The following is an 11,889-nucleotide window of genomic DNA, read 5'->3' as shown; positions in this document are numbered from 1 at the left end:
CTTTTAAGCGACTGTGAAACACTGACTGAAAGTAAAACCCCTGGCAGCAACAAGTCAGCTGGTTTTCACTTAACTGTCTTTGCCAAAGCCTATTTTTGTCCTGGAAACTGGTCCGTGCAGTCTTTCAAACGTTGACATTTCAAAGACAGCAGGTAATTCCTGATCCGAGCTGTCACGTCTCAGACAACCATATACTCCCACCCGACAGATGGCGATATCTGAAATGTATAGCCGACGGTGTGCATCACGCAAACTAACTCTATGAAAAAGTGAAAACACTCACTCGAAACATTTCTTCCTGTTTTGTTGGAAATTCTTACTTGGACAGTTTAAATGAAGTTAAAGAACAGAAGCAGTGTCAGTAACGAGGTTTGGAAGAGTGAAGAATATATCAAGAAATCTATATTTATAATCCGCTTAGAACTCTAATAATATAAGCTAACTTAACTAAAAAACCGAAAGCAATGTTGACTACTTGCCTTAGCTAGCTCACTTTGGTATGGGTAATTTGTAATTAACTGTCAAGCCACTCAGAGAACCAAACCTGTTAGGTGCACGGTTTAACGAGTAATATTGTCTCTGCAGACCCGAAAGCTATCACGTATGGTTGGAGTATAAATGTGAGAGCGGTATTAGCTAGTTTACATCAGTTTAAAGTGACTAGTTTTACTCCACGTGCAAGTAATCGCGACAGCAACATCAAATAAAAATGCACAGAAGGGGAGTCGGTGCGGGAGCCATCGCCAAAAAGAAGCTTGCCGAGGTATATGAGACTCACAAACGACATCGATAGCTTGTAACTTCACTTACCCCAAAACGCCCCAAAAGTCGTGCTCGTTACTAGCATTTTGTTTTGGGCTTTAATTTGTATACAATCCGGTTCCCCTTTTCACGTACAAATAATTTATTTTCTCTCGTTACGGTTGATTTGTCATAGGCCAAATACAGAGAGAGAGGCACAGTCCTAGCTGAGGACCAGATTGCACAGGTGAGTCACAATTTTAAACCACTTCAGTGCTGGCCAGGTTTATATGGGTAAACACAGATTTCCCAAGTTATTTCTTTCTGATCAGGTGAACTAAATGTCAAATTTAGATGTTATGTCTTTTTTTTAAGTCAAGACCAGCCATTTGTTCTGTTTTTTTAGATGTCAAAACAGTTGGAAACATTCAAGACTCATCTTGAGGAGTTTGCCAGCAAGCACAAACAAGAGATTCGAAAGAATTCACAGTTCAGAGTGCAATTCCAGGAAATGTGTGCCACCATAGGAGTTGACCCACTTGCATGTACGTTTTCATATTTTTCTGTTTGAACTGAATATAGGATTTCCCTAGCAAGAAATTGCTGACACTCTAGAAGCTACACGTATGCCATTGATTTAATTTGGCTGAAAATATTAATACAGTGTAAAAAATGAAAACAAGTACTGTAAATGTGTCTTTCTCCAGCAATCTAAACTGACTAAAATATGGAGTCATTCTTCAGAATGTCACTGTTGTCAAGCCTGTTAATATTTTATCGATCCTCTCTCAATGCATTGATCCTAAACAAATTCCCAAATTCCCTTTGTCATTTACAGCTGGGAAAGGATTTTGGTCAGAGATGCTTGGAGTCGGAGACTTTTATTATGAACTAGGAGTGCAGATCATTGAAGTCTGTCTCGCTTTAAAACACAGAAATGGAGGTGAGCTTACGAGAAGTATTTATTTATTTTGTATCGTTTATGAACCTGTTTATGGCCCTGTGTGCCATGTCTTTTTAGTGCCGTTATTCCGAACCATAAACAACCTTGCCAAAAATCTCTCTTGTGCTGTGCCTCATTCTGATAATTCAGCTACCCTTACCCATGTTGGCTGCGTATGTAGAATACAGGTACATAAAACAAGACAGGGGAGGCGTTAGCGTTTTTTAAATGTTTCCGACTGCAGAATGGCAGGTTTCCTCTAAGGGGCATGGTGTTGAGTGGATAATGGTGTTAAAGGCACTTTTGTAATTTTCCATAGGTCTCATTACGTTAGATGAACTTCATCAGCGTGTGCTGAAAGGAAGAGGGAAATTTGCACAGGACGTGAGCCAGTGAGTGTCACTTCTCTTCTCTGTCTAATGAGAGTACACTGACAGGTAATTGTGACTCCCATAAGTTCAATCTTCCACCCCTTTCAGAGACGATTTGGTACGGGCCATTAAGAAGCTGAAGGCTATGGGCAATGGATTTGGAATGATTCCTGTTGGAGGATCTTATCTTGTCCAGTCAGTCCCGGCAGAACTGAACATGGACCACACTGTTGTGCTGCAGCTGGCTGAGGTAATGGCCGCTTCACTGAAAATGCTTCAGCCTCTGAGAGGAGAGCCAGAGTACCTTAAAGATTCACCGCTTGAAATGGGCATCCGCCTTTAGATTGGGAATGAGTCGTACATTTTGTCTTACAGAAAAAAGGTTACGTCACTGTGATGGAGATTAAGGATAGCCTGAAGTGGGAGCGTGAACGGGCCTGTCACGTGCTTGTGAGTGTTCTTCCGCGAGGAGGAGAAAAATATCTCTGCAGATTGGATTCATTGTCTTATTAGATATAAAATGAGGCTTTGCAGTGGTTTTTGTTTTTGTTGTTAACTGGTTTAGAAAATGTCAGAAGCACCAGAAAGTGACACTGTCTTAATCGATTTTCAGGATCATCTGCTGAAGGAAGGTTTGGCCTGGTTAGACTCCCAGGCTGATGGAGAGCCACAGTATTGGCTGCCTGCTCTTTTCTCTGAACTCTCATCCCGTGATGTCACTCCTGAGGAGGCCAATCAAATGACGCCTTGAGGAGAAAAAGGATGTTTTGACTGTGAGAGAAAAGGAGGGTGGGGGGGTGCGGCAGGTGACATTTGTAAATTTAATTTTAGGTTCTATGCATTACCTTGTCCATATTTCTTCTGCTCTGGAATGTTGAGTTTACAAAATTGGAACTTGGCAAAATAGGTATCTTTAACTTTTTTTTTTTTTTGGCATTAATGAAAATAAATTTTCATTTCTCATTTACCAGTTTACATAGTAAAGAACACACACACTCCCAGGATAAAATGATCAATAAAAGCATTTATTTTCAGTCAAAACATGTGCATGAGATCATTTTTCTTTTTGTTTTTCTTTTGCCTTTAATGAAAATAAATTTTCATGTTTATTTACTAGTGTACATAGTAAAGAATGGTTAAATGTGTTGATTTAATTTATCTACATTACAGTTTAAATCTTTGTTCTTCAGAGGCCAGTTGATGGCATGTTTTTTTTGTCCTCTGAGTTTTATCGATTAAATAGCCATTGACGATATATTTTACAGTCTGTGAGTAAACTGAAAATTACTCCCTAAATTTAACAGGTCACACTTTCTCTTCCAGTAAGTCATCATTATTTTTTTTAAGCATTTCTGGATTACTACAGTTTTTTGGTTACAGTAAAACAGATGAAAGAGCAGGAAAACAAACCTAAAATATATTGAAAATATATTGAAAATGCATTTCTAAAAAGGTATTGTTTGCCTCCCATAACTACTTGTGGATTATACTTGTAATTCTCTACATGAACGCTTTAGCGGACATCGTCCTGATGTCACCGTTCCAGCCCGAGGTGGTTTTCGGTAGCTTATTTTCGGGAAGACTCTACTCTTCGTGACTGTAAACGTGATCTTCAAACTCCTGCTGGTCCATGGTGTCACAGATCAGAGTACAGAATGGACAGACCTTATGGCTCTGCTCGTGTATGGCCAGCTCATCCTCACTGATGTCCGGGAAATGCTCCTGACAGTGCTGACACACCAGAACCTACAGAAGAATGATAGAGTTCTTAATTCCCCACGTTTATCATGGACGTTTCGTCACGAACATGGGGGGTATGTCATTAATGTGTGGGTGAATTGTGCTGTTGAAGAGAGATAGAGACCATGGTCGATACCTGGTTGTTGGCACCTGAAGGATTTCCTGTCAGAAGAAGCAAAAAATGTAAAAGGTATTAGGTTGTTTCTGGGGAATCAACAAATGCATCAGCGCTGTTAAATGCATGGACAGATTGACCAAAAAAAAAAAAACAGTTTCTATAAAATCCTTTGATATGGGTGGACAACATAGGGAAACACAACGAGGCAAAGGACATTTAGGTGGCCAAGGGAAGAGTTTTGAAAATCATAACAACATATGCTAAACAAACAAACAAACAAAAAACTAACAGTTTAAAATATGAACAGGGTGAGTTTCATGAACTTGCTATTTTCTTGTAGGGCTCTTTTCAGGCTCTGAGGCTTTTCCCTTCAAATGAATATATGAATGGAGAAACATGAGAATATGGCATAGACTCTCCACACCTTTGTTCCACTCAAAGAACTGAAATATCACAGAACTTGTGTAATGGCATTCCACTACGGACCAAAACTCATCTGTAAGAACTGGGCGGACCAACCCCATAAACGCAACGAGATATTCATATATCCTTTGATGTTTTCGTCCTTTTGACGACATCACTGGTTTTAAATCCGTTCATATTTATGTCTCTGTCTTCAAACCCACCTGGAATATCAGGGAAGTTCTCGTAGATGGGAGGGTTGGTTGGAGACTGTGGCTGTGTGGTGGATGAGGGAGGTGGAGTTAAGTTCAGGTCAATGCTGTTCCCAGCAGCACTCACAGCGGCAATCTGGAGATCAATCACCGTCTGCTGGAGCTTCTGTAACTCCGACCTGAGGTTCTGACAGAGCACAACAGAGTAGCCGTCACGCGTGATGCATGCACGTTGTCACTGCTTTGAGTTACTATGTCAGGCTGAGGTACAACTGCCTACTTGGGTTAATATGATGTAAAAGGTAATAGGATTACACATCTACCAAGTACATCTATTTTTTTTTTTTTTTTTAAACCATGTAAGACGTATAAGTACAGTGCTTAGATACGTAATGCACTAGGAATCTCATTGGCCAAACAATTCGAGGAAATGGTCCAAAAGAACATTTTTTGGTGAGCGGACCTTGGAAAATTCGGGCCAGACCGCCCTGAAATGAAAGACAATACTAACACAAATTAGTAGTCATGCCCCACAATACACCAAACACAAGTATTACTGTCATAATTAGGTAATTAGTCAGGTAATTATATCATTTTATAGCAAATAATCAGTATTGTTGAAATGAATTAATACGTCCAGGCAAGCAGATAAGTACAGTACAATATTTGGTCTACAGTTAATGATTCACAGGTAACAATGATTGGCCTCAGGAGGAGACCAATCATTGAATGTTTGTTTGTTTCTTTATTTCTTTCTTTTTTTTAACTCACTTCATTTTCCTCAGTCACCTCCTTATATGCAACTTCCTGCTCAGTCAGCCTTCTCTGGGTGTTTTTCAGCTCTGCCTGATTGAACAGAAGAGACATCAAAACTTAAATAAAAGCCACAGAACCAGAGCACCAGCATCCAAACGTCACATATGTTAGCAGTGACTGTTTAAACGAATTTAATGGACTAGGATTTGACTGAACTGGGAAACAAGCAACAACAACAACAACAACAACAACAACAACAAAAAAAAAAACGTTCAGCTCCTCCGACAAAGTTTTATCTCCCTAAAAGGAGACAGAGCCTACGTCTTTTAAAACTCCCTGAATCTGAAGATACAGCTTCATCAGAGGTCTTGGAAGTACCTCGAATTCACTGCTCTTTTGGTTCTTCTGGTCCAAGACCACAGCCCTCTGCTCTAGCTCTTCTTTTGTCTGCCTCAGTTCCTGCTCAAGTCTTTCGGCACGTTTCTGCGCATCTTTACTGTTCTGTATCTCCTGACGTAGAAGGCCCCTGGCATCCGTCAGCTGTTTGAGAAGGGCCTGCTTCTGCACCTATGAGTCAGCAATGGAACACGGGGTGGGGATCAGATGACCGCATGGCAAATGCAAATGATACATCAACGTCAAGGAGCAAAAGTTCGTTTTAAATCTTTCTGAATGAGTCTTTTCATAAATGTAAAAATGTTTCTCTTTTTCTTTTTGCTTCGTAACCTGTGAGATGGACATTTGCATTGGACCAGATCTGTAGGATTTGGGAAAATATGTTTGTGTGTCCTGTTAGAGGTCATTGTGACCCATTTGAACATTCAGTACCTATTCCTATTCATTTTCAAACCTAGTCACTCCATCTTTTTTTCTTTTCATTTTTCTCACCTGTTCTTCCTCCGACAGGGTGGCACGCAAAGACTGGTTCTCAGTCCTCGCCCCTTCCAGTTCCACTTTCAAATCTCGAACTTCCTGCATTTCAGCAAGCAGCCTTTCGTTCTCTTTACGACTGCTCTGGAGATCCACCTGGAGAATCCGCAGTTTAAACAGGCACATTTTAATGAAAGCACCACGATATTGGGAGACACATAAGGTGTGTACATATGAGTTTATTACATATTTGAGTATCTACAGACCTTTAGCAACTGAACTTCATCTTGAAGTTTGTTAAATTCCTGATCCGCTTCTTTTTCCTTGGAGTTCAACCTAGAGAAAAGGGAAGAGCGTCAGAACTCCAGGTTACAGTTCCGCACAGCATAAACCTAATCTACCTGCTCCCCTAGTTAATCCAGAGCAACTGTTCTCCAAAGAAACCACAAAAGTTTTGTTTTGGGTTTTTTTCTGAACCAATATTTTAAAAGGCATTCAGCCTGCGAAATCTCTCCAAAATACATTTACAGGTAAAGAGTCTGAAAATATATAGATTTATTTTTCTGGGAAAAAAAAAAAAAAAAATATATATATATATATATATATTTGAAACCTCACCGTGAGATCTCTGCGCTCTGGGCTTCAATCTGCTCCCTGAGCTGTGCCCGCTCCTGTTTCAGCATGTTGATCTTCTGAACTGCTTTCTCATACCTCTCCTGCATGCAGCTCAGAGACTAAACATATGATGAAGAACATCTGTAATTCAAGTCTCTCCGTTGTCAAAAACCGAATAACGACAAAAGATTAAAAAGTGTTAGACTGTGTTACACACTGTAAGTGGTGAACTTGACCTCTGCATTTACCCCATCCTCACACACCAGTAGTTAGCACACACAATCACTACGCGTGGGAGCAGTGGGCAGCACACCTGCGCCCGGGGGGGCAGTTGTGGGTTAAGGGTCATGCCCAAGCCCACTTCTCTAACCGTCAGGCCCCATGGGCTGCCCCACTGTACTGACAGTAAGTCAGAGTGATGAGAAAGATACTTTGCGGTCTTATGAATAGCGGGAAATGGGAAGAGGCAGTTGTACCTCAACTTCCTTCTTGTAGTCGCTTAGAAACGAGGTGCCGAGGAGGGTCTGTTCTTGCTGGGAACTCTCAGGTTCCTTCTCTTTTGGTGGCTCTGACTGTAACTCACTCTTATCCTGACTGCTCTTCTCCATTTGCATCTGCAAGAGATTTACACACATTTGATTTCCCCGTGTTGCCGTTTCAATCTCACACACCCGGTCTCTTATCAAAGGTACCAGATGAATTACTATACAACGTAATACACCACAGTCCTGGCTTTTAAAGGTGAAAAAAAAAACCCACACACACACACATTGAAAACACACTGAAAACAAACCCTCAGACGGTGAATCTCTTTCAGTCTGTCATCCAGCTCGTTTTTCAGGATTTTGTTTTCGTCACTCAGCAAATTTATTTTTTTCAGAAGCTCCTCTCTCTCTTGCTCCATCTTCTCTGCCTGCTCCTGTTGTCGGTAACACACAAAATCTCTCAAAATCCCTCTTATTGATCCCTAAACTAAACCATAATTATTTTTTAATAATACTGCACGTCAACTGAAGTCATATCAGGTTTACATGCAGTATGAGAAGAGTTCTTTGGCGTGATTCATAAACAAAGTCATGTCTGTAACGCAGTGAATGCATATGTCATTTGGCTCACAGACGCGTACAAACATATGGATGATTTGATAAAAACAAACATATAGCTGATCAGCAAGAAAAACCTCTTCTACGTTTTTTTTTCCCCAATGCATGTACCTGTGTTGTGATTACTAAGAGATCTTGTTCGAGACTGCAGTCCAGGCCTCCCTCTACTGGCGTCCGAGAAAAGGAGAAAGGAGTACTGGCTCCTTTGACCTGACCGTTGCCATCCACATAACAAAACTGATAGAATTCACCGTCATCTTTGGGGAGGTACGACTCTGTGGTTGCACAGAAACAGAAAGGTAACAGAAAGGTAACCGGTACTTAGAACTCATCAGAAAGCAACTCATCAGCAACGTGACCATCTCCAAAATGCTTCATCATCACTGTCAACAGTGTACCTTACTCTCCAGGTTTGTTTGTTTGTTTATTTGTATATTTGCTTTATTTGTATTTTGTGGATTGTGTTTGCAATATTTAATTGTCATTCGCAAAATGCATTTTTCTGTGCAGCGCTGAACTGATGTGGCTTTCGCTTTTTGAGCCATTACAGGACATGCGCTGATCCCAAACTCCGTGTTACAATCATTTCCCTCTGGAACAGTGAAACTCCAGGGAACTGTCATTTGTGTTGTCTTACCAATGGACCACATGCTCTATGTCACTCTGGATCAGTGTCTCCTAAATGAATCAATGCATTGTTAAAGTTTTGGATCACATTCTATTGAGATTATAGTTTCTGTCATTAAATCATCCAGCTGCTTAAGTGTACTCTTTGGTACAATGCATTATGTTTAGGTCTTTGAGAAACTCAAAAAAACTGGCTTGGAGATACTTCAGACTCCATTAGATGTAGCTTAAATGGTCTTAGCAGCCCATGTCTTCAGTCTGGAGGATAGAAGTAATTTGGGTGTCTAGACTCAGTGAACATGGGGAGAATCACTATCTGAAGTCTGACCAATCACTCAGTTTTAACTGAGCTGTTTGGTGAAAACAACAACAATCCCCAAAATTGAACATTTTCTCAGTTAAGGATGATCTCTCAAACACACCAGACAGTTTATCTGCCAGGCTCTCCGTGGTTCGACCCTAAGGGAGGCCAAAGTGTCACATTCGGGCATGTCAACACGCTGTGTCACCATTAACGACACGGGGCATCTTCAATGCCGGCTATAAGGAAGTGGACAATGCTTTCATGTTTTGTGTATAAAAAGAGTGGGATCAGGAAGGGGTGGTGTTTGTCACATTTCCTCAACAGATTCTGTACGTCATTTATGTATCAAAACATTACGGGCTCTTGTGGGAAACTGTGGAAAGTCCTGTAAATTGACAGTCGAGGTTCTCTCGCTCTTTCTCGTCGGAATTCTGTGTAACAGTTCCCTGGAAAAGGCCAGTCCTCTGCCTCTGATATTGCATTTTTTTTTATGTTGAAGATGACTTTATCAAACAAGAACTTTATCTTTTGTGCTTTTTTTTTATGCACAACAGACCAAACATAGGGAAAATCTGGAAAAGAGTGAAGAACCAGTGCAGGGAAAGCACAAAAAAGGCCAAAAAGAGCATGTACGACGCACTCTCCCAATAAGATCGATTTATATTTAGAGAAAATTAAGTACTAAAAAACAAAGAAAGAAAGAAAGAAAGAAAGAAAGGAAAAAAAACATGGGGTGGGGGGCAAAAGAGCATAGAAGGGAGGTGTTAAAAATATAAACAAATTAAACGCACAGTCATACAAAGAAAAACGGATGGGTAAATTGGGTTTATAAATAGACAGGTAATAGATATAGATACAGATATAGATATAGATATAAATATAGATATTTCACTCAGTGGTAAGTCTTACCATGGAAGTCACATTTTTGTATTACTGATTCCTGTCCCACCTGATCAGAAGACACTTTCACCCATACATAGGTGTGGTACTGTGTTGTAGAAGTCCAACCAACCTGGTCAGCAGATTAGATAAGAGCACAGAATCAAATAAAGAGCCAACTGCTCACACATGTCGATATGTATATTTTTATAATATTGTGTATATACATATATACACATACATGTGTATGAGTACATACAAGAGTATATACAATATCCACTTTTCTTGAAAAGACACAAACATCTCCCAACTAATCAATTGCTCATTTACGATGAAACTATGATTAGTCGATGAAAAAGTAATTCGTTGAGGTATTATTATGAATCATGAATGTAACTTTGGTACAAACAAACAAACCAAAACAGGTTGACTAGACATCAGAATAGTAACGGTGGCATAACATAGAGGTACAATGTAGAATCGTGTATTATTATAACAGATGTTACGCTTCATTTATCGACGTAACACTTTGGAATTTACCTTGTAAATACCTATCCAGTCCTTAGTGGTGGGCTTCAAACCACCAGTCAGTGTATAAAAGCACGTCACGGAGATGTTTGGAGGATAGACGTGCGGCACGTCATTAAAGACAACCTGTGAAAATGACGAGGATTCCATCTCCACAGGAATCGTGTCGTCCGTGCTGGCGCTCATTCTGTTTACAAATGACACAAACGTGACGGATTATGATTTCATCGGAGGGCGCATAGAGTGTCAAACTACTTGGGTCTCTTACTAAACAGTCACTTGAAAAAGTACACTATATTTATACACTCATAACACTATATTTGAAAGTTTCATACTCTTGATATACTTTGAATATGTATTTAATAAAAAAAAACAATAAAACAATAAAAATAAAAAACGACACACAAAAAATGTGTTAGTTTAGTAATCCTCAGGTAAAACAAGGAAACAAACATGAACGTAACAAAGATGCCAGTCACTTTCACTTTCAGTATAACGAAAGCCAAACGAACGTTCGAGCATGGCTGTTTCTAACAGTATATCTTCATTTAAATTACTGTAAAATACGCGGTCCTGTTTGAGGAATAGGCCTATTCTAAATATAAACTTTATCCAATTCGATTAAAGTTCATTTTTAAAACACCTTGGCGTATCATAACCCTCACAATAACGGCAAGAAACACTGCTGAATAGCCTAAAACAAATAATATCGGCGACGTGTATCTGGTGGTACTGGTGATATAAAAACAACATAAATGTCCATAAATAAAGTGCCTGTTACCTGAACTGCGCGCAGTCCCAACTCGGCAGAACTCTCGGTAGAACATGATCAACAGCCTCTCCCATACATAAAGCAGTTCGTGTACGCAGTGGGAACTGTAGTCTTTCTACAGACTGTGGACTTTCCCTGGTCAAAGAGCAGCCTCTTTTTCCCAGCATGCATTTTCTCTTGGCTTTAACCTTGGAATCTAATACATGGCATAAACTATTACTGATGCAATTTTTGCTCAGAATTTTACAATTTTCTACTAATATAATAAACCAACACAAATGAAAAAAAATGGATAAACACGAAACATTTATTGACACAACAAAAGTTGATAAACATGTGAACATAGTTTCATGTAAGAATGAATTACATCATACTGTTAGTATTATACAATGTTTTATTTTAAAAACAAGTTCTTCAGTAAAATATGCAAAGACGAAAGCTTAAAGTTTCAGTATAAAATGACCCCAAGTCACGCTAAGCTGAAGAATCAAGCCTCTCACGTCAGCACTATGGGCCATGAAGGGACTTTTATTTTGCTTAATCCTCACAGCTCTGATGAGGCACCATGGCAGAAGTGCCTCACATCTGTCTCCTGTACAAATTTCATTAGCATTATTAAAAATAGTGTTGTGTCTATCATTAACGTGACAGAGCACCAATCAACATAAAACTGACCTACAGGATCTTCCCATAAAAAAATGAAAAGCACTTTGTTTTATCCCAGCACGATGATTTTCATTGTGAGGGTTTGTGGCAATAACGCTGCTTTTTTTTTCCCCTCGCAGCTTACATTTAAAACAATGAAATACAATTCCTTTCAGAACAATGAAAAGAAATGTATTCAGAAGATTGAACGCATTTAAAAAAAAAAAAAGATTAATTTGTGAATTATTTTATGCTAACAGCAA

At 39.5% G+C, this 11,889-nt stretch overlaps 2 protein-coding genes across 3 annotated transcripts; one reads left to right on the top strand and one right to left on the bottom strand.

Annotated features, from left to right (window-relative positions):
• Positions 1-449: 449 nt before the first annotated feature.
• snf8 (SNF8 subunit of ESCRT-II) lies at positions 450-2,994 on the top strand. Of its 2 annotated transcripts, XM_030775419.1 has the most exons (8): positions 450-763; positions 938-988; positions 1,148-1,286; positions 1,580-1,684; positions 2,004-2,076; positions 2,164-2,305; positions 2,431-2,505; positions 2,669-2,994. In XM_030775419.1, exons 1-8 carry the CDS (start codon positions 710-712, stop codon positions 2,804-2,806), a joined length of 777 nt encoding a protein of 258 aa, XP_030631279.1. In that variant the 5' UTR covers positions 450-709; the 3' UTR covers positions 2,807-2,994. The 2 variants fall into 2 exon arrangements, with proteins under 2 accessions (XP_030631279.1, XP_030631281.1); XM_030775421.1 differs by lacking the exon at positions 938-988.
• A 104-nt stretch (positions 2,995-3,098) lies between these two features.
• On the bottom strand, positions 3,099-11,047 carry calcoco2 (calcium binding and coiled-coil domain 2). The gene is made up of 14 exons (XM_030774729.1): positions 10,991-11,047; positions 10,222-10,396; positions 9,712-9,814; positions 7,983-8,146; positions 7,562-7,687; positions 7,245-7,382; positions 6,772-6,887; positions 6,420-6,489; positions 6,172-6,309; positions 5,662-5,850; positions 5,299-5,373; positions 4,540-4,714; positions 3,932-3,957; positions 3,099-3,801 (listed from the first exon to the last, which is right to left on the bottom strand). Exons 2-14 carry the CDS (start codon positions 10,393-10,395, stop codon positions 3,640-3,642), a joined length of 1,656 nt encoding a protein of 551 aa, XP_030630589.1. The 5' UTR covers position 10,396; positions 10,991-11,047; the 3' UTR covers positions 3,099-3,639.
• Positions 11,048-11,889: the final 842 nt, after the last annotated feature.

Source organism: Chanos chanos, chromosome 5 (assembly GCF_902362185.1).
Source record: "Chanos chanos chromosome 5, fChaCha1.1, whole genome shotgun sequence".
NCBI classification, from domain to species: Eukaryota; Metazoa; Chordata; class Actinopteri; order Gonorynchiformes; family Chanidae; genus Chanos; species Chanos chanos.
Note: the sequence above shows the minus strand (reverse complement) of the source record. Positions and strands in the feature narration are given on the sequence as shown.